At 41.1% G+C, this 21,666-nt stretch overlaps 1 protein-coding gene across 1 annotated transcript in view; it reads right to left on the minus strand.

Moving 5' to 3' along the window:
- Window positions 1-2,013: 2,013 nt before the first annotated feature.
- The window catches only part of SVIL (supervillin), a gene marked incomplete at its 3' end in the record, with an annotated part of 66,232 nt that continues 46,579 nt past the window's right edge, over window positions 2,014-21,666 (minus strand). The window contains exons 20-37 of the mRNA XM_009864861.1: window positions 18,742-18,892; window positions 16,075-16,164; window positions 15,906-15,992; window positions 14,701-14,878; window positions 14,248-14,420; window positions 12,893-13,048; window positions 12,036-12,172; window positions 11,372-11,519; window positions 11,104-11,249; window positions 10,105-10,280; window positions 9,860-10,004; window positions 9,253-9,529; window positions 7,196-7,347; window positions 5,200-5,305; window positions 4,173-4,380; window positions 3,376-3,509; window positions 2,540-2,695; window positions 2,014-2,157 (exon numbers count right to left, since the gene is read on the minus strand). Of these exons, the coding sequence (XP_009863163.1) occupies window positions 2,014-2,157; window positions 2,540-2,695; window positions 3,376-3,509; window positions 4,173-4,380; window positions 5,200-5,305; window positions 7,196-7,347; window positions 9,253-9,529; window positions 9,860-10,004; window positions 10,105-10,280; window positions 11,104-11,249; window positions 11,372-11,519; window positions 12,036-12,172; window positions 12,893-13,048; window positions 14,248-14,420; window positions 14,701-14,878; window positions 15,906-15,992; window positions 16,075-16,164; window positions 18,742-18,892 (2,764 nt within the window). The remainder of the gene's footprint in view (window positions 2,158-2,539; window positions 2,696-3,375; window positions 3,510-4,172; window positions 4,381-5,199; window positions 5,306-7,195; window positions 7,348-9,252; window positions 9,530-9,859; window positions 10,005-10,104; window positions 10,281-11,103; window positions 11,250-11,371; window positions 11,520-12,035; window positions 12,173-12,892; window positions 13,049-14,247; window positions 14,421-14,700; window positions 14,879-15,905; window positions 15,993-16,074; window positions 16,165-18,741; window positions 18,893-21,666) is intronic.

Raw genomic sequence — 21,666 nt, forward strand, 5'->3', positions numbered from 1 at the left:
GCTGCTGGTCAGGGTCAAACCACGACACCCTGACAGCTTGATGCAATGAAATTTTGAAGTGGTCAACAGAATCCCAGATCATAAAAGTGATATTGTTGGATTAGATGATCCCTGAGGTCCCTTCCAACCTGGTATTCTATGATCCTATGAGATACCACCAGAACAGCATAGTTTGAACAGTAAAAACTGCTAAAGAAATTCACATTGCCTTTAGCACTGAAGTAGTACAGGTAGAAGCGGTCTTTAACAGTAACAGACTTGCTCCTTACCTATCCAACCACACAGCCCAGAACTACTCCATGGCAAAGAGGATAAAGTCTGCTGCAAAGTCATGGTCAAAGGTAAAGACATGAGTACCCAGCATAAAAACTTGTCCTGTGGTATATATGTTAAACTTCAGAACCCTGAGGAGTCACAGAAGAGTTTTCCACCGTGCATCAAACTCAGATGCAGCAAATTCAATTCAGTGCAGAAGGTATTAATCCCTTTTCCCATCATCGAACTCGATGAAGTTCACGAAATCTGGAACAGTATCCAACCCTCAGCATGTGTATCTGATTCCGTCTCTGCTGGGGCCAGAAAACATGATTTTCATTACCAGATTACAGCACTGTATCAGGAACACCGAGACTGGGATCTTGCTTCCATCTCTCACTAGCCTGCTGAGCAACTCTGGGCACTGTATTGCATGGGGCTCTGTTCCTCTGTGCTGACATTCTCTTCTGCTGTGAAGTGATTTCAAAAAAGTGCATCTTATCACTCCTGACTTGCAAAAACTAGGGGTAGGGATGGTGGAGAAAAAGTAACTGGCCTGTTCTTTAGGAATTCAGTGGTCATTGCCAAAGACTTCCAATTACTGCCATGTCTTTAGCACCCCATTGCTAACTAAATGCTGCTGTTGGGCAGCATGGTGCCAGGGACAGCAGAGGGTGAAGCCTGTAGAGCAGTAACACAGTCCAATAAAGGTCATGTTTCAGTGCCTCCAGTACTGGTTTTCAGTTGTCTCCTGCCAGGTGTTACCACCTTCCCTCAGTGACACGAGACAACTGAGCAGAAACACAACACTTGCTCCTAACTCCTACTCGACCTGCAGACTGGGAAGGAGGCTGGTCTATCTTCAGAAGGGTAGAATCCAACAAGGGTATCGCTTTCCCACTTCAAATACACAAACATCTATGGGAGAGGATGACAGTTACCACCTGCTGTGTCGCAAACTGTAAAGTTCATTTGCTAGGGAGTGAGTGGCAGCAAGAGGTCTAAAAGTCTGTAAGTAATCAGGCTTCCCTTGTAAGAGGACATGGTTTGCACCAGTTATGCCTTAGGGACTTATTCACAGTGGGAAACTGCTCTGAACTCACAGAATGTGGCTGTTACACCATCTTTTCTGGATAGTAATGTCACACCTTTCTTTGTTCAACCTCCATCAGAAAATGGAAGGTCTGTTCCCAGCCTCACATAACCTTAGATTAAGTGAGAGGAAAGCATTATGGTGTCTCAAGGAAACTCTACTAGTGCAGAAAATAATCTGGTGAGTGCACTCTTACATCAATTGCAGCCTGAGGCCCTGCACACTGAGTGGCAATAACTCCAGCATTTCCAACGGCCACCTGTCTCTTCAAAGTCTTTCCATCTCCCCCACTAAAGCAAAACTCGGTTACATCAGCAAACGGTTCTGATACACGGAAGCTTATGAAATTTAAGAGGAGCTAGGCAGAAAGCATTCAGGTTTAAGAGGCTGTGTTCTCAGAATTCACTTTTAGGAACCTGATGTCTGAACCACTCTCCCACAGAAGAGAAATAAAGCCTTTCCTCTGAGAACTGAGTCAGCAGAGTTATCTTGGCAATCTGGGAACAATGCTGTTACTAAACAAATGCTTTGCTAAGAAAGAATCTTCAAATACACTGATGTGTATTGATATCATCCGGGAGGCACCTGAGTACCTTTCAGCTCCATTCAGTAAGGCCTGGGAAGGGGGGCCACACTGAGAGCAGCCAGGCACAGCCATCGGTTACCTTTGCAGTACTGGAGAACAGTCTCCATGGCGCATTTCCTGTCTGTAGCCCATCTGATCCGAGCTGATCCAGCAATTTTGTTTTCCACAGGCCACCAGCCTTGCCACAGGTACACTTCATGGTGATTGTCGACAAGGAACAGTGCTACACAGCCAAAAAATAACAAATCCATCATCAGCCATCCCCTGAACAACTTGTCTTACATGACTGTGAGCATCAGGACAGGATCACTTCTGTTATTCCCTTTTGTTATATCCCTTTTGTTATTCATCCAGCTCAATCTCAGCTGTACTCATTCTCTGATACAACAAATGTATTTTTATAGCAAACTTTTGGGCTACATGTATGTTTGATTAGTCCTCAGTGTCTTTATCATGGAAAGAAATACTGTTATTGCTTAATGCTGTATATGCACACATTTTCCTGTAATAAATCACGTTAAAAGTGATTACAGTTACTGAATCATTGCCCAATGCAGGATACAGTTATATATTTTCTTGTTACTTAAGTATTTTGGAGCATATACCTGGCTGTGGGGCAGTGTAAAGATCCTCTTGCAAGAATGGCATAGAATTGATGACAGCAGGGTCTCTTGAAGGGTAAACGTACTCGGTGGCTGAGAATTCTCCTGATGAACTACTGAGACTGAACAGGCGGGGGGTGAAATTAAACTTTCCAGGATCTTTAAAGAACAAAAATTAAGAAGATTTCCAATAGAAAATGTCAGAGATGAATGTAAAAAAGAAAATAAATTAAAAAAATAAAAATCAGCTTTTAGAGTGACTGTAAATTCTCTGGTTTTTGAAAAATCAAGAACAATGACCAAATGTCTTGTGGGACTAGCAACAGCTGTTAAGAACTCGAGCTAAAAGGCTGTCTGCCACGAGTTTGAATCCGATCCTGGCTAGTTACTATTGGCCATTTCGTAACTGGCCGTTTTGCAGCTTAAGTGAAGCAAGTCCATCTCGGAATTTACTTTTTAGCTGCCAAATTTTCCACTTGGTAAATCAATCCCCCTGCTACCTTTGTTGGCAGTTTCAAAGCAAAGACTGGACAAGAATGTGTGCAGAGCTGCCTCCTAAATCCCTTCAGAGGAGAAGTAAAATGTGTTGGTAACAGCGTTAACTGTTGCTCCGTGCTGCATGAATACAGAGGGGCTGCAGAAGGGGGAAAGAACAAAATGAAACACTTTGTTTTCCAGAATTTCCCTTCTAGAACAATATGATTTAACTCAGTAGAGTTTTGGAAGCATCTCTCTGAAGGGATCATCTCAACTACCAATAAGTCATTCAAACGCTTTACATTAAATCTCACAGGACCACAGATCAGTAAAGCAAGTGCCACATCAGAACGCAGGTCTACCTTGCAACATGCAGTCATAGGCTTTTCGATCCCTCCTTCCTAAGGCGTCCCAGAATCCCAAGGGCTCTGATCCTTCATCACATTCATGTATCGTCACCTTGCTGCTGCTGTGCAGCCCTGCCTCCAACGGACATCTACAAAACACAAAGAAAGGGAGTGAACCCAGCTTTCCTGCCCCAAACACAGCTAACACAAACCTGCTGGCCACTCGCATTACTAGAGCTCAAAAGCACCCTACGGATTTGTTGCACACTTCACGTCAACATAGGCTTTTGAAAATGATGGCAAAATTATCATTAAACAAGATACAGAATTTCAGCAACCATCTTCATAGCAGTTCTGATCACACACCCAGAAGGAGGAGATGCTCACATCAGCTCTCCGTAGGGATTCTCACTGCCTGTTTTTGTAACTACTGCTGTCCTCCTTGCATGCTTTCTCAAATTCATTTCCTCTTCCTTATTCATAAGGCTTGATTCTAATCCTCCTATCAACTAAATAGTTTGCTATTTAGATACTGAGCATCCTCCTCCAAGTGGAGACTTTTTGCAACACTAATTAGTACAGTAGGATAAGTAACTGCATCTCACCTTAAGTGAAAGAGATTAGAGAGTATGTGTTTTCCCCACTCCAGCGAATCAAATGCCCATCATTCCTCCTCCTTATCAAGCATGCACATACTGCAGAGTCGTACTCAGAGGACAGCTTTACTTTTTTCAACTTTTCCTTAAGGCAGACAATTTTAAGTAAATTGGTAGCCTTTATAAACATCTCCAAAACATAGGTCAGACACTCACTGTTCTTTTATTTTATTGGCTGCTGTTCTTCCTACATCCTTGGTGTGAGATTGTGCTTTGCAGCCATGCCACAGGTAGATAAGAGCTTTATTTATATTGAGGACAATCATGGATGTCCGGGAACGCAGGCTGCTGCAGTGACATGCTACTTCAAGTAAGTTTCCTTCATTGGGAACTTCTCCTCGCACGCAATATAGCCTCCAGTCACCTGGAGCAGACAGGAACAGTGCAGCAGTATTATACAGTCACATGGGATTGAAAATTCAAGACCTCTACTCTGGAACAGCTCTTCTCATACCGGATGGATTTCACATATCGCATGTCTATACTGTCACAGACTAAACTAGTCAAGCATCAGGATTGGCTAACGTTACTTGAGAAACCCTGTTGCAGGAAAGATGCTTTCTAAAACCTCACCACAAGAAGACAAGTATTGAGAGCTGAAGAGCTTAACAAAGCGGAAGAGTTAAGTTTCTGCTCCATTTCACACAGGAAAAAGCAGGAAAACAAATACAGAACTCCTTCTATTCATCTCCTCTTCCCCTGTGCACCTTAGGCAAAGGAGATGACATTCAGACGTGAACTGGAACACGTCTAAGCTACATCTGCAGTGAAATTCTACTACCTCAACTGCAGCATTCTAAGAGTATGCTGCAAAAAGTAACAAATAGGTAACAAAAGCTTAAGAGTTCTCTTTGGAGCTGGAGAACTGCTCATGAAAATACTCTCTTGCCCAGACTACGTAGAAAAGAACATATTTTGAAGGAAATGGGCAATTTGCTTAATTAAAAAACAGCTAGAACAATTTATATGCATATCGATACAATAAAGTCAGCTTGTTCTAGGGTGACAAAAATCATTCTATGCTCAAAGAGGAAACAAACTACCTCAAAGCAAAGCATGGAAAAACTGCCTCATGGGTTTCATGGCATTCTACAGAGTATGGTAGTTGAGACTTAATTCAAAGCTCTTCACAATCGATATAAAAGGGTTTGGTGACAGAAGCTTTTAACTAACAGTAATTTACTTTGTGCATTTTCTTCTTCCTCTTCCCTTCTTCCAGCATGCACAATCATCCCTCCTTGGAAGCACTGCAGGAAGCACGGCGGTTCTTTTCCTTGGAGCACTTGTACCTGGAAATCGAAAGCACTACACTTCATTAAAAAAAAAAAAAAAAATGAAGCAAGTATACAGACTTGGGAAAACTAGTCACACACATACACACACACACACACAGAATTGTTAAGGCTGGAAAAGACCTCTGAGATCATCAGGTCCAGCCTATGTCCCAACACCACCACATCGACCAGACCATGGCTCTGAGTGCCACATCCAGCCTCTCCTTAAACACCTCCAGGGACACTTCCCTGGGCAGTGCATCCCAGTGCCTGAGCACCCTCTCCGTGGGGAAGTGTTGTGTGAGATCCAACCTAAACCTCCCCTGTTGCAGTTTCAGGCCGTGCCCTCTGTCCTGTCACTGGTTGCCCGGGAGAAAAGCCTGACCCCCACCTGACTCCAACCTCCCTTCAGGCAGTTGTAGAGAGTGATCAGGTCCCCCCGAGTCTCCTCCAGGCTAAACACCCCCAGCTCCCTCAGCCTCTCCTCACAGGACTTTCCCTCTGGTCCCTTCCCCAGCCTTGCTGCTCTCCTTTGGACCCGCTCCAGCCCCTCAAGGTCTCTCTTGCAGGGAGGGGCCCAGCCCTGCACACAGGGCTCGAGGGGAGGCCTCCCCAGGGCTGAGCTCAGGGGCAGAATCGCCGCCCTGCTCCTGCTGGCCACACTGTTCCTGATACAAGCCAGGATGCCATTGGCCTTCCGGGCCACCTGGGCACACTGCTGGATCATGTTCAACTGGGTGTCAGCCAGCACTACCAGGTCCCTCTCTGCCGGGCGCTCTCCAGCCACTCCTCTCCCTGTCTGTAGTCTCTATGGATAGCTATGGCCACCTACAAAAACGGCTTTCCTTCTACTTCACAACAGCTGACTAGTGTTTAAATTACCATATATATCAGCACACAATGGGTTTCATATGTGACCTGCATATTAAAAGAAACCTCTAGCTGGAATCCAACAGTCAAGAGTTTCAGGGGATAAGTAATACCAGATAAACTTCAATTTAAATTAAACTAACCATTATTTGAATTCTTTACAGGACTGGGACATCCTGCCTGATGTTCTTTGAAACCATTAGGGAGATAATATAGGAACTGAAGTAAATTCAAAATGTGCTGTAAAACTGTTTTTTTATGACAACATGCACGTTTCTTTACTCATTGAACATTGTATTGTGATTATAAAATGTGTTACAACCAATTGCTAAATCAGCTATGTTGCACAGAATACTACACTCTGGATCAGGTGTATTTGCTTATCTCCTCTCTGAACTCCTGTCTCATTGCTCAGGTCTATGGTGCTGTTAAAAAACAAAATACAGCATTATCAAGGCAGAGAAACTAACTTTAAGCCTCCCACTTTGTATGCTAATAATAATCAAGCTATAGCAAAGCACAGCTCTGCCTAAAGGCAAAGCAAGCCTGTCTGTCCTCTGGGCTTCAAAGGAGCTGAATCCACCATGGCTAGATTCTAATCTATAATTACAGAGTAAACAAATTGAAAATTTCCAATGTGTTTTCATGCCTTGGCCTGGCAGAAAGTGCTGCTTCTGTTCTCAGCACTAAGATGACAGTCCTGTTATCTGAACATGTACTGGAAGTAAAGGCACAAATTTGCTTGACTGTGTTTCACCTATTCCTGCAGAGAAGGCAGAGAAGACAGTCCTCCTCAGCCATTCTCAGAAATATCTGTAGAAGTGGGATTTGGAAATGACAATCCATAAAGGTGCTTATACATCTCTGGAAGTTGGAATAAAGTCAAAACTAATTTTAAGGTCTGGCTACTTGTACTGGCAAGAACAGTTTTACAGAAAGAGAAGAGGCAAAAAACATAACCTGCATTTACTGTTAGTGCTCGCTTGGGCAGGCAAGTCTTACCAGGACTGCCACCTTAGTCTGCAGGAAGCTCACCTGTGCTCCTCTCTCTTCATCAAGTTCCACTGTCATCAGTGCCGATGTTCCTTTCTCGCTCACTGTGGAGTGCCTTCCTTGCCAAAAGAAATACACGCATTTCTCTTTTCCAACAGCTCTTACTTGTTGCTCTCCTTTTTGCCTGCTTCCAACTGCAAAACAGAAAACGCACACTAAAGAAAGTACTCTGTCTATAGGTCTAAACAGCACGTGGTTTAATCTCATCTGCCAGCTCAGCACTACCCTGTCCAGAGCAGGAAAGATAAAATGTCCAATTGGAGGAACATTAGGTCTCCACGCCAGTACTCCCCTGTGCAAAGCTGGTGTTGCCTCATCAGCTGGATGTAAGCCCACAGGCAGAGATGTCTGTACTGGCCAAAGAAAGAGGTGTAGAAAGAAATGGTACTATCTGGAGAAAAATAACTGACATCACTTGAGCCAATTTGCATGTGGAATGGTATGTCCAGTCATGTTACCAGAAGAGTGGATTATGGCTCGTTTTCCACATTACACACTGTTCTTTGGCATCAGGAGAGGAGCTGGCTGCTGAGCGATACTGGAAACAGCCACAGCCAAGAAAACGACAGGCATAAAAGAAAAGGCTTTCTTGCTAAAGTGATATTAGAAAGGACAACTGCAGAACAAAAGAATACCAAAGCAGTATTTTGCAGTCATAAAAAGTTAGGATTAGATAATCCTTCTTTAATTATTTTTTAAAATTAACTCATTATTTCATGTTGGTCTGGTAAGTGGGTTAGCAGCAACTCTTTTTTTAAAAAAAAGGATTGGTATTTAGTTGTTACAATAAGCAGATAAAGTTTACAGCAAATGAAGTTCAACGATATAACCATTTATTGAGTATTTTACTCTTTCCGGTGAATACTAAATAAACAGATATAATGAAATCAAAGATTAAAAAAACTCCAGCAAACAACTCAAGAGCTTTAAACCAGATTCTTAAAAAAAAAAGATATTAAAACTGCCTTGATTTCAGCAGTGCTCATCACAACCAAGTGAAATACTATGGGGAAAACATCCTTTTTTTTTTTTTTTTTTTCAAGTTGAGAATACTCAAACTCCTAGCCATTTCTAAAATTTGTGGTCTTCACTCCTATCTGTACATTCGGCCCATAAAGTACTGCTTCCTACATAAAATTTACTCTGGTTTAGAGTGATGGAATATATTTTCATCCATTTGGATTGGGAGTCTGTTTACAGTTCAGTATTAGTGGCACTCCCTTCTCCCAAGACTTACAAGCTTTTGTATTTTTCTTGGATTTGCCAGTATCTGAACTCAATAATCCTAAATAAGACCTACCTACATTTTTTGGCTACAAGTCTGAAGCTGTATAGCTGTTACACTGCTTTCAACTAATTTTCATGTTTTCCTATTTGGAAAAATCATTTTTAGACTATTCCTATTTTACTTACCACAAGAGCCACCTACTCTCAGAGAGTTCCAACAAGCATATTGAGCTGACTGCTTTCCAGCATTTTACCTGCTGCTCTCAGGCTCTTTGTCAGAACACTGCTAAAGTTTTCCACTTGAGACTGAAACCTATAGCAAAGGGTTTCCAGAAACAGCAAAAAGGACAGCAAGGGCAATGAGTTGGCAAGGGCTTTTCCTGTCATTGTTACTGTTCTCCATTACCCAGTAAAGGCTTTCCTTGTTACTAAGCCTACCTCTCTTGCATGACCATTCAGATCATTGTCATTAGTCCAGCTGCCTAGTTATTTTGGTGTTAAGCTGCGGGCACAATTCTGGCTTAATGAGCTGTCCTGTGAACACACACAACGCCACCGTTGGGTAAAAGGAGAGACGGACAGTGTTACACTTGATGTAGGAAAAATAACTACAGTTTTTTTAATGCTCTTCAAACAAAATAAAATTATAAGCTCTACTTCTTAATGGCCTAGGAAGGCTAAATCAGCATTTCTAACCTTTAAAACAAGTTCCACATTCAAGGAAGTCTAGGTCTGGATCTCACCACTAGCAGTAGCAGTTTTAGCTGCACTCCTCTGTGTTTCAGTAGGATGAAATGGAAATGTTCACTAACCTGTAGTGCTCACCATGTACTTCCACTTCACCACATACGTGTCTCCCTCGTGGAACTGCCCTATGCTTTGCTTAGGCAGTCGACTATAATCGAATTCCAGGATGTGCCAGACATCCACGGACGCAGTGATAATTTCAAACTGCCTCCCATCTTCTCCTTCTACAAGTCCATAGCCCCGGCCAATATTCATTCCATCCAAGACTGTGCCTACAGTTGTTTGGGGCACAGCCACCATTAGCATTACGTCATATGGTTTAGAATCAGATCTGGATTCTTCCTGTCAAAAAACCACAGAAGATATTTCTTTGAACACATTTTCTTTTTCCTTCTTACCCCACAGCTCCATGCAAACAGTCTGACTCCTGCATATTTCAGTACTTTGATATCTTGGCATCATTTCATGCCTTGTCAAAGCCACTTTGGCAGTATTCATTGAGCTGCTCAGCACTAGCAGAAAGCAACTCTGGGGGCTGACTGTAAGTGGTGATGTTCTGACCCCCAAGTCAAAGCCCACCAGATAAAGAAAGTGCTCTGGATGCTTGAGAACAAGCTTCCCTGGCTTCCATTCCAGCTAGGTCATCTAGTTTCAAATGCTTATTATACGCACCTTCTGGTGAAGGGATTCACTAGAATTCTTCTCATTGAGTTTCTTCAGCTCTGTCCAGTCAAGAAATTTTTCTTTGAACAGTATTGTCTCGTTATGTTCTGTGAGTCTGCCAAACACAGCCCAGTCTGGGCGTCCTTGTCCCTTTCTGTACAAGGGAACAAAAGAAATAAAATCAAATTAAATGCTGTCAAATAAGGAAAAGAAAATTAAGTTTCCGCAGGGAGACCAAACCTGAGATTTGATACCTGGGTATGAGGGGATTGCATTCCCCTGGGTCCAGAGGATTTATGTCACAATTGGAGTAATCAAAGGTGCCATTCCACAAGTGTTTTGCCAGCTGAAACGCCACTTTTCTTTGTGCTAAAGTAACTTCTTTTCCATGCCATACATATACTTCACTGCCAAAATCAAACACCAGCACCTAAAAAACAAATAAAAAACCCACCAACACCTCACCGTTAGGTTAGGTGATACCCTGATCCTCCAGCTGAACACTAACTCCTCCAAATACCCAAGTTTCTGCAGTGACACTAATGACTAGCACTGCAATGCAAGTAAAGCCAGGGCAGTGGTCTGCACTGACAGGTCTAATTGTTAGGGTGACTGGAAGGAAGTAGGGGAATGCTCTAAGGCATAACTTCAGGTGGTAGCTAGGTCACTTGCAGATTAGAAAGCTCTTAGTACTAAAAACCTGATTCTGTTCCATGACTGATTGCCGGCTACAACAGCTTTCGCTTTAGACCTCTGTTTTGTCCTGCAGCCGGGGAAGGCTGACAGAACATACAGCCTGGGTAACTGCCTCAGCAAACTGGCAGCAATTTGAATGCTTTCAAGAAAATGCATTGTGTCTTTATTTTGACGATCTGCTTTAATTTCTACTTAGATGGGTGAAATGGTTATTTGAAAGGGAAAAGTCTGCCAGGGACAGAAATAAAAATGCTCGGAAGGGAAGACAAGTAATTATTTTGGTTTGCTTTCCCCAAATGCTACCTGTTTTGCACTTCATGCCTTTGGAATAAGCCACTGTTGACAAAAAGATTTGCACTTCCTAAAATTGCATTTCACTTTAAACATCTAATTTCTTGAGACCTGCTGCACACTCTGGACAGTGAAGTGTTCAGAAGCTTTTCAGAAACATAGACCCAATTTTTAGTGAGCCATCCCATAAGCATTTGCAGTTACTAAAAGTCACTATCAGCTAGGTATTCCTGCACTTACAATGGGAGCAGTAAGTGGCATAATACCTCTTTTGGTTGTAGCAGGGTACATTTTGGCACCTTTCCCCAGTAGTCATCCTCAGGAATGAGTTTATCCTCTACAAGGCGGTAAATGCAATTTGTTTCTATAATTGCAGCTTCATACATTTCATCTTCTTCAGGACTTCCAGCAGCTTAAGGAAAAATTGTCAAAAATAATAAAGAATTTTAACATCCAGCTATCTTCGCTAAGAAAACAGACTCAACTATTTTACTGTGATAAAGCATCAGATACTGTAACTGTAAGAATGCTTACACTGGTAATTTGTCTGTCCACCAAGGAGTTTCCAGAAGTCTTTGGCTGCATGGGTATGGGTATTTATTCCTTCTTCTATAGTCTGTATATAAGAAGCTCTACAGCCAAGTTCCCTCTTTGTCTGAATTAAAGTTGCAAGTTCTGAAGCCTAAGAGATTAACAGTTACCTGAACAGGATTGCGTAAGTCTTTGGAATACTTGTGCATATCTTGTTCAGGGAGAAGGAAAAAGTAGATAGGATATAATAGAGCAAATAGCAGGAGAAATTATTATTATTTGTTGCTTTAAATAGACAGATACCAAAGAAACTATTAAAGAAATACATTCGTTCTTTCATCTGCCTTAAAACAAGACTTGATATTGATGAACATGGGAATAAAAAGGACATCCTGCAATTCAGACTATTTTTTGTTTCAGTGCAAAACTGTTTCCTGAGGATATCCTCTTTTCTCTTGCAGCTTCACAGCCTACACGCTCCTACATCAGCTTTCATTGAGTGCACAGGCTAAAATAAATTTACAAGAATCCTGCGTATCTACCTGTCACTGACTATCAGTTACACTCCACTTTTTGAGATAACAGGCACAAAGGCTTAATTACAGAGACACATATGCGAGAGTTCTAAAAATAAATAATAAAACCCCCCACCCCAACTGGTACTAACCTTTGCTTTTTCTATGACATTTGCAAACTCTCCTACCCATAAGAAACATAAATGTGGAGTTAACAACAGGAAACAGTCTCCACTGTTCAGTGACGAGGCCCTTGGTTCAACTAATCTTGTTTGAACATGTCTTCTTCCTAAAGAGAAAACAAACTAATTATACTCCTTTGACTGCTGCTAGCAAATGCCAAGATCTAATTTGTTTTGAATTACCAGCACATTTAGCAAAATATATGGAAACAGACTGCTAAAGAAGAATTAAAAGACTACTACTGTGGAAAAAGGGCTTACTCACAGGAAGCAAAAAAAATTTTGCCTCCTACCAGCTAATATTTCTATTATCTCCTGCTGTTCTTTTAACACCTTTGTGTCCTTCTGAAAATAAATTAATTAAGTAAATGACAATACAATCCAGACTCCTCTACATTTGCTTACTTGAAGCTATGGCACAGTTTCTGTAGGAGTAAAAAGCTTTCACAATTTTACTTTGCTAAAAAAAGTAGCTATTATTTTGCAGAATCACTATGCACTGAAAGGGGAAGTGGAGGAAGAACACTGTCATGTCACTTCCAAGTTATACTGAGCACTGGAAGAATGGGACAGTTCAAAAATTTCCACAGGAGGTGGCTATAACTCCTGAAATATTGTTTTTTCCTTTGAAAACACATCAGTGGCCCAAATGAAAACCTATTTGTAAGGTTTTGCATTTGTCACACAGTTCTCACTTATTCTTTCAGGTTTTAAACATAAATCTCAAGCTGGAGAACTAGAACAAGCTAAGCATCCAACCATGGTAGCAACTCCCATGTGTTAAGTCAGCCTGTTATGTATGGAAAGTAAAAATGGTTTCAGCATACCTTTAATCTGCAGCAGCATTAGCTTTTTGTATGGCACAGCACTGTTGTTAGAGTTTTGCTCTGTAAGATTAACACTCCGCAGGCTAACGTTGCTGAAGTTCTCTTTGCTTGCCAGGCCAGCAAGTGCTACTTCTGAGAAATTTGAGTTTGTGGACACTTGCAGATAAAAAAAAAGTTGGAGAGAAAACACACAAAAATTTAAAGAAAAGTGTAAAAATATTTTTTAAATTGTTGCTGTATTAAAAAGATTAAAATTTTCCATTATTTCCGTCTTTCTCCTTCTCAATAGCAACAGCAAAACCAGGTTGAACTCAGTTTAACTGGTTAACTTTCAGCCCAAAAGCTTTGTGTTACCCAAGTTTCTAGATACCATCCAAGAGTAAACTGTCAGTGTCAGAATTATGCTATTTGGCAAAAATATCAACTTTGCTAGGAAAAGTCTTACACAATGTTTTGTGAAGTGCCTTCTAACTTATTAATCATAAAAGACAGCAGAGTAGCCACGGCTAATTAATGAAATTCCTTTCAAATTTTTCTCAGCCAGTGTGATGTAACAGCCATTTACCTTTCAAAGTCTTGGTCATGTTTTACTGTAAACTTAAAGCCTAAATTCTTGGCTACATCTGCTTATTCCTCAACCAAAGACAAAGCACTTTATAACTCACGGAAATACTTCTCATCAAGCAGCAACAAAGTATTACACATATAATTAATGTTTCCATCAATACAGTCAATGTTTAAAGATGATCCCCCTTGATTCAAATGTAAAGAAAACTTGTACTCAAAATTGTAAAAGCGGCTTGGCAAAGTTTTGAATAAATTTTACAATAATGTTTCTTGTTGTCTACGTGGTTGTCAGGAGGAAGCAAATCACAACTAAAACAAAGCCCTGCCACAGAGCACTGATCCTTTACAGAAGTTAATCTTTCGGAGTTAATAAGGCTAATTTCCAGTTTCTGAAAGAAAACTAGGACCCAAAACTGAAACCAGTGCACCTGAACAAAAGTTTATCTCTTCCTGACAGCTCTACTACCCAGCATAACGTAACACTAGATTTGCTTTCCTCGCTCTCCTGTCCTCACCCTGCAAGCACAGCGCCCCTCTCTCTGCACAAGGTGACTGTGCTAAAAATAAATAAGTCAACCTATGCACAGGAGGTGGCTGTAAGTAGCTCTCCTTCAGGAGGTCACACATGCCCTGCTCTCCAGACCTCCCAGACAGTCCCTATTGAGCCTTATACCTCCACCAGCAACTTGTCTCTCCATTCCTTTAGTTGTAGTTTTTGTGTTGGCATTTTTTGTTTTAATTTGAAATACCAAGAGAGTGTCCTTGTAAAAATCATCCAGTTAGCTTACTTTTTTCAACTTTCATTCGCTTTGACTCCATGAAGGCAACGTTCAGTCTCTGTTCAGTATACTCATGAAGGATATCTTCTCTTGCTGCCAGCATTTTCAGGGGGTTTCTTGAGGACTGGACTCTGCGCGTAGGCCTGACTGCACGCTTGTGCTCTGCTACAGAAGATATCAACCTGAAAACCAAGCAGTGTTTATAACCATCAGTTGATTTTCCTAGTCAGAATCATCTAACAACAAGAGATTTGCTTTGAATTTGGGTATGACATTTGTTAGGAAATCAGGATCAGTCCCTTGATTCAGTCAGAGGAGCGATTTCAGAAGCGTGTAGAAGAAATGGACGTGCTCAGTACTAAAATATCTACAATATGACTTAAAGCTGAACATTTTGAGCATCGCCCCTCACCTCTATGTCTGCATTAACGGAAAAAATCCAGCCAAACCAATAGTTCTTACTTTGGTGCATATGGATCAAAGATGGCATCAAAGTCCTCATCCAGGTCCAAAGGCACTGAGGAGGAAGGGAAGTCCACATGGCGATAAAATTTGGAAAACGTTTCATCATCATCCAGCTTCATCACCTCTTTCACAGACTTTCCTGTAACTGTCAGCACTGTCTCTTGCATTCCAGCAACTGCAGGAAAAAAACCCTCACCCAATAAGTTAATCATACTAGAGTTTCTAACTCTAAAAAAGGTAAACATGGCTTGTTTGTTGTTGGGGTGGTGGTGTTTTGGATTTTTTTTGTTGTTTGTTGTTTAGGGTTTTATTTTAAAATTTATGGAATTTGAAGGAGAGATGGTAGAAAAGAATGATAAAAACAGTGTAACTGCTACTCATATACAGTAATCTTTATTACAAAATGGTTGGGAAATATGGCTGAATAAAAAGTTAGGCACTATCAAAAATAAGATGTTTTGGCAGGATGATGTAAGCATTTAATGGTCTTGCACACTTCATCTTGCTTCCAAACACATAATTCATTCCTTTGTGAAGACCTACTAGAGCTGCAAGTGGAAAAGTAACTCACTCCAGACTAGTGAGTACGGCACAATCATTATCCTATGCTAATGCCTCCCCTGCTGAAATGTAAATACATTTGTTTATGATATTACTACAAATTACAAAAGTATTTCTGTCTTGCAAATGGAGGACAGACATATGAGATGGAAACACCAGAGAACTCTAGCCAGCTTCATAGGTACCCATCAAGCCGTACAAGGAAGCTACATGGGCTGCTACAGCAAGTCAGTTTTCAAAAAATCAGGAAGCTGAACGAATTGTGCTTGGGAGCAATTCAGTGTCCTATCTTGATTTTAATAAGGTTAAATCGCATTTAAAGCTGTTTCCCTGTATATAGCAACACGGTTCAGACTGGCTGTGTAGTTTTTAGAAATTTTGCTCTCAAGAAGAATGCATATATCAGGTGTAGAGAAAGGTGGAAGTTACTTTGGCATTTGTGATTTATTCCGTTGTTCATTGTAATACAATAGCATAAGGAGGGTTTTTTTTACAATTTAGCAAAGACCAAATCACAAAAATAAACTCTGTGATCAGTAAGCACAGTCTGAACAAGGAAATATCTGTGAACAGATATTTTAACTAAGAGGTACTTCAAGTCATGGAGTAGATACATTGCCACCTTTGATAAGTCTACCAACCTTTGTTATTCAGTCTTCCCAAGAATGACTCCAACTTGTCAAGCTTCATATCAGACTCCAATTGCATATCAGGTCTGGCTTCAATTTCTAAGCAATCCAGAAAGTAAAACTTGTTAATCGACAGGATGTATAAAAGTCTGAATGTATCTCAGCCATTTTCACTCCTTACCTTCCAAGGGCTTTGTAACTGGAGTTGTAGACTTCTGCCGGTTACTGAAAGGGGATGCCAGAGGTGTTAGCGCACTTGGAGAAGCCAGGCCTGTGTAAGAACAGAGAACATAGCAAATGCAGTCCTGGGTGGAAATGCCATTCTGGCTCAGCCCACGTTTCCAACAGTGATGACAAGGGGAGCTATTTAGGGAAAGCAGGTGAGCCTGGACACTTCCTGCAGTCCCTCATACTCCCTCAGCTTCCACAACTGTGTGACAGGGATGGCAGAGCATAGCTCCCTGCCTGCTCCTTAAATCACTAGCAGCCTCACAAACTGCCCCATTCAAAGCTTTGTTTCCAAGTGTGTGTAAGGAAGCTAACACCAGATACATGCTTTCTCTTGGATACATTAATTTTGCTTGTTTTCAAGGTATATTTTGGACTCCAGTTCTACCACAAATTACATTTTAAAAACACATAACTGTTATAAACAAAAAAAAAATATGGTTAGCAGGGAAACTACAAAGATCTTGCTTAGCATCTTTGTTACCACCACTCCCTTGGCCCCCTTTTTTTAAATTAAACCCATAACACACACAGCAAGATGCATCTGACCCATGAACACCATCCCTGGATTAAGCAGGTAATTCCTGGGCCCTGTTTTAAAATGTGTGGAAATGGAAGCCAGAGTCCCCATCATGTAAGGCACTACTCTCCTCCCTGCTTTTCAGTAACTGTCTTAAGCAAATAATTCTGGACCCAGTAGATTTTTGTTTAACTCTTTTCATGTGAATCAACATTGCTCCAGTAAGAGAAATAGCACTCCACAGGCTTTTTGTTTTCCTAGGTAGATGTAATTCTTTGCTTTACTATGCTTTTCTATTACCTCTCATTGCCTAGACTTTCAGTCATTTGGGAAAACAGACATGTAAACTTTCCTCTAATATCTATTTTCCACTTAGTCATAGCTTACTAATTACTGAGTCATATAAGTTTAAGTCTTCAGTTATTTTGACCAGATTAAACCAATATCGTGCTGTGAGAATAGATACTAACCATGTTTCCACTATCTTTATTGCAACATCTAGCAAGACATAATTGTCAAACACCAAGACAGATTTAGAATACAATCATTTCCACTAACATTTTTTCCCATTATCTAAGAGACTCAAAATTCCAGCAGGTTTTAAAACAACTGATAAAGCCGTCATCAAGACATATCTGAGGACACAGATCTCCTGGGATTTAATCCACAAGACCACATTGAGAACCACTTCGGAAGTCAGTAAAGGATCACCTTCCAATTAGGACTGATTTTTTTTCAGCCATAAGAAGCAATTAAAATACAGCATCTGTGCACATGTATATAACAAAGATTTAATTTTGCATTGCTTCATCATCATCTCTTAAATTAAAAACTCATCACAATAATTTATTCTTTTAGGCAAGAAAAATAGCACACACATCTGAATAAAATCACACTTGGGCTATTTTTAATGATGCCACTGTCACTGGATTATTTTGCTTCTCCAAAAGAACAATCACAACATCTAAAGAGATCCCTTCAAGGTATTTTTCTTTTCCTACTAAGATGGGTAAGTGCTATCACCTTTATTCCTTTCCAAAGACAAATTTATTTGGTAAAAAAAAAAAAATCTCAAAAAGCAGCCTGACAACTGAACACTTTTCCTTGGTCAGCCTGCAAAATAGTTTAAACCCTGACCACTGGCCTTTCTAGCAGCAAAACAATGTAAACAGCAGCTAAAATATGTTACTAATAGATGTAATTCCTAATACCACTTATCTGTTTATCTGCCAACAGAATGTGGCTTGGATTGCAAACCGAGTTACTCCTTATTGCAATAGTGCTCTCACCCTACAATGATTTTTTTTTGTGGTTGTAATTTATCTCAAGATTCATTGTTGTTGTCTTTCATAATCAAGTTCCCGTAGCAAACCAAAATTTAATATTCATTAACCACAAGAGATCAGTTTGGGTGCCTTCTACCCAAAGCTATCATCTTCCCAGGCACACGGCATGAGCAGCTATATTTGTGCCATGTAGAGACTTCAGAGAGTCCTGTCCACTTCAGAAGAATGATGGCATCTGGGAAGAGCGACTGAATGCAAGAGATCCCAAAAATGTCAGTATTACTCCCTTGTCATTTCTACTCCCTGGTTCTATGCAGAAATCTCTTAAGCAATTTCTTCAGCCAAACACAACACTTTAAGTAGCTGTTCAAAATAGTATCCATAAAAATAACACGTATTTGTTCCCAGTGATCCTAAGAGCAGGGGGAACACCAGCAACAGCTAGATTTCACAACTTTTCTCTAGACAGTGCACCTGGGTTTTCAAAGGCAGAATAAACAAGAAAGAATAATCCAGCTGTACCCTCTGGGTTGTATTAGAATAAAAACCAAAAAATATGACTGTTCAAGTGACTGAAGAGTCAGACAGAGTCCAGCAGTAACTGGATGGCAGCACAAAACTGCAGAACAAAACGGATCAACACCAATGGCCACAAGAAGCTAGAGTGAACAGCCTCACATGATACTCGGTTGAAAATAAACAGTCCCCTTTTTGCTACACATGGATACTGTTTCTGCATAACTTTAGCTTGACTTTATTTTGACTAGACAGCTAAACAGTGGCTTATCTATATTAGGATCATTTCATCACTGACCTTTTTTCACCATTCGGCCCGCTACGGTGAACTGCGTGGAGTCGTTGGCTGCTCCTTTACCCTTGGATTTCCAGGCTTCTTCTCGGGCTGTAATCAGGTGTTTCCTTTCTTCAATAGTCATCTGGCTCTCCTGGTTATCTACCATTCTCTGCTTTTTTTGGCGGGAAAAGAGAAAGAAATGTTTGAAAAATAGATATACTGGCCAGAAAATTGCAAAGCACTTACTGAACATTTCAACTGCTAGCTGTAGAGGGAAGAGACCAGGAGAACAATCTACTAGAGGAAAGTCACCGACATAGCTTAGTGACCCTGACCTCAAGAAGCTTCATTGTCCTGCTGTCCCATTACACTGTGAAGATAAGGTTTGGTTTATGTTCTTTGACCTTTTCTTGAAACTACCAGTCAAGGCAAATGGCATCCCTCTAAGCAAAGCAAACAATTTATTCTGTGTATGGTATATTTTTCCAGACCTTGCTCTTTTGAAGCATGAATTGCTACACTAGTGAGATCACTAAAGTGACTTTCAGCAGATGTTTTCAAGTGTGCAATCTGCAGGTCACAAGGGGAATAACAATGAAGAACTGTAACTTCAGTTTGTAATTTCTGAATCACACTCTTACATTAACTCAATTCTTGAGGCAGAATTAGCAGCCTTATTGCTCTGGAGGCTGCTCATTTTAGCTCCTATGTCAGCTTGTTCTACTAAATATTTTTCCAATGACTGTGATCATCTCTTTTTTTTTTTTTTCATTCTTTTATTTTTAAGGTCACCCTCAGCTTTCCTCGCTTGCTTTAAAGGGTAGCAGCCAACAGCTTGAGGGATTAGTTAGGAGCGCTAAGTACCTTAGTACCCTCCTAACACAAAGGATTGATGATGGTACATTAAATAGGAAAGAAACCAAATTTACATATTCTTCTGTATCTAGCTAGGTCAGGCCAAAGAAATATTGCTTCAATGCACTTATCTTTAAAAAGTAGCAACATTTCACAGATTATACTGCATAGAAATTAAGTATAAAAGTATTTTAAGTGCATGAGACTGTCAACTCTAGAATGACTTTCATGCTGTGTGCCACTTGGCATTCTTCTTCACAATCTAGATGCTAGAATTGAAAAAAAAACACTTGAAAATCTAAAGCTTTATCACAGGTCTAGCTCATACAACCACAGTAGGGAAAATGAAGGACCTTAAAGTTTGTGAACATACACACTCTGTTTCAATATACAAGTAAGAGATATAAACCCAGATATTTATTTATCATGGAATGCTCATAGAATGTTTTGAGTTGGAAGGGATCTTAAAGATCATCTAGTTCCAACTCCTCTGCCACAGACAGGGACACCTCCCCTTAGATCAGGTTGCTCAAAGCTCCATCCAACCTGGCCTTGAACACTTCTGGGGAGGGGGCATCCACAGCTTCTCTGGGCAACCTGTTCCACTGCCTCACTACCATTGTAAAGAACTTTTCCTGACATCCAATCTACACCTACTCTCTTCCCATTTAAAGCCATTACCCCTTGTTCTATCACCACATGCCCTTGTAAAATGTCTCTCTCCAGTTATCCTACTGGCACCCTTCAAGTACTGGGAAGTGACTATAAGGTCTCTCCAGAGCCTTCCCTTCTTCAGGCTGAGCAACCTGAACTCTCTCAGCCTGTCTTCACAGGACATGTGCTCCTGCTCTCTGATCATCTTCATGGCCTCCTCTGGAGTGACTCCAACAGGTTCATGTCCTTCTTATGTTGGGAGCCCCAGAGCTGAACACAGTTCTTGAGGTGAGGTCTCAAGAGAGTAAAGTAGAGGGAGAAAAATCACCCCTTTCAACCTGCTGGCCATGCTTCTTTTGATGCAGCCCAGAATAGGGTTGGCTTTCTAGGCTGCAAATGAACATTGCTGTGCCTCTTCAACTGACTTCCAACTTAAACTTCTCTTAAACCAGCACCCCCAAGTTCTTCTCTTCCAGGCTGCTCTCAATCCACCCTCTGCCCAGCCTGTGTTTGTGCTTGGGATTGCCCTGACCCATATGCAGGACCCTGCACCTGACCTTGTTGAACTTCACAAGTTTCACACTGGCCCAGCTCTCAAGCCTGTCAAGGTCCCTTTCTGGTGTCACTGGCAAACTTGCTGAGGGTGCATTCAATCCCACTGTCCATGTCACCAACAAAGATGTGAAACAGCACCAGGCTCTGAGGAGCTCCAGTCATCACAGGTCTCCACTCAGACACCGAGCTGCTGACTGCAACTTTCTGAGTGTGAATGCCCAGTCAATTCCTTCTTCACCAACAGGTCCATTGATCAAATCCATGTCTCTCCAATGTAAAGACAAGGATGTGGTACAAGACAGTGTCAAATATTTTCCACAAGTCCAGGTATATGACAACAGTTACAATTCTTTTATTCATCATTGCTGTAGCCCCATCAATAGAAGGCCACCAAATTTGTCAGACATGATTTGCCTTTAGTGAAGCCATGTTGGCCGGCACCAGTCACCTCCTTATTTTTCCATGTGCCATAGCATAGTTTCCAGGAGGATCCACTATTGCTGGGCACAGAGATAAGACTGACTGGCCTGTAGCTCCTCAGGTCTTCCTCCTTCCTCTTTGTAAAAATGGGGAAAAAAATCCTTTTTAAAGGAAATCTCCCTTTTGATTTTTTTTTTCTTACAATCAGACTAAATAGATCAGTCACTTTTGTATAAAAAACTCTTTTGACCGTGGAGAAGACATTGGAATAGAGATTTCTTAGCTCTCAGCATTTACTAGGAAGAGTATACATCAGCCAGAAGAGTAAAGGCAAGCCAAGAAGCAGCTTGTACAAGGACTAGGATGTGAGAGTCCTCCACTCCTTCCTCCAGTTCCATGTACTCCTGCAGCCTCTGCTGTTACACTTGCTCTCTATTTACTAGGCAAAATAGCTGGGCAGCC

Source organism: Apaloderma vittatum, unplaced genomic scaffold (genome assembly GCF_000703405.1).
Source record: "Apaloderma vittatum isolate BGI_N311 unplaced genomic scaffold, ASM70340v1 scaffold2452, whole genome shotgun sequence".
Classification (NCBI taxonomy): Eukaryota; Metazoa; Chordata; class Aves; order Trogoniformes; family Trogonidae; genus Apaloderma; species Apaloderma vittatum.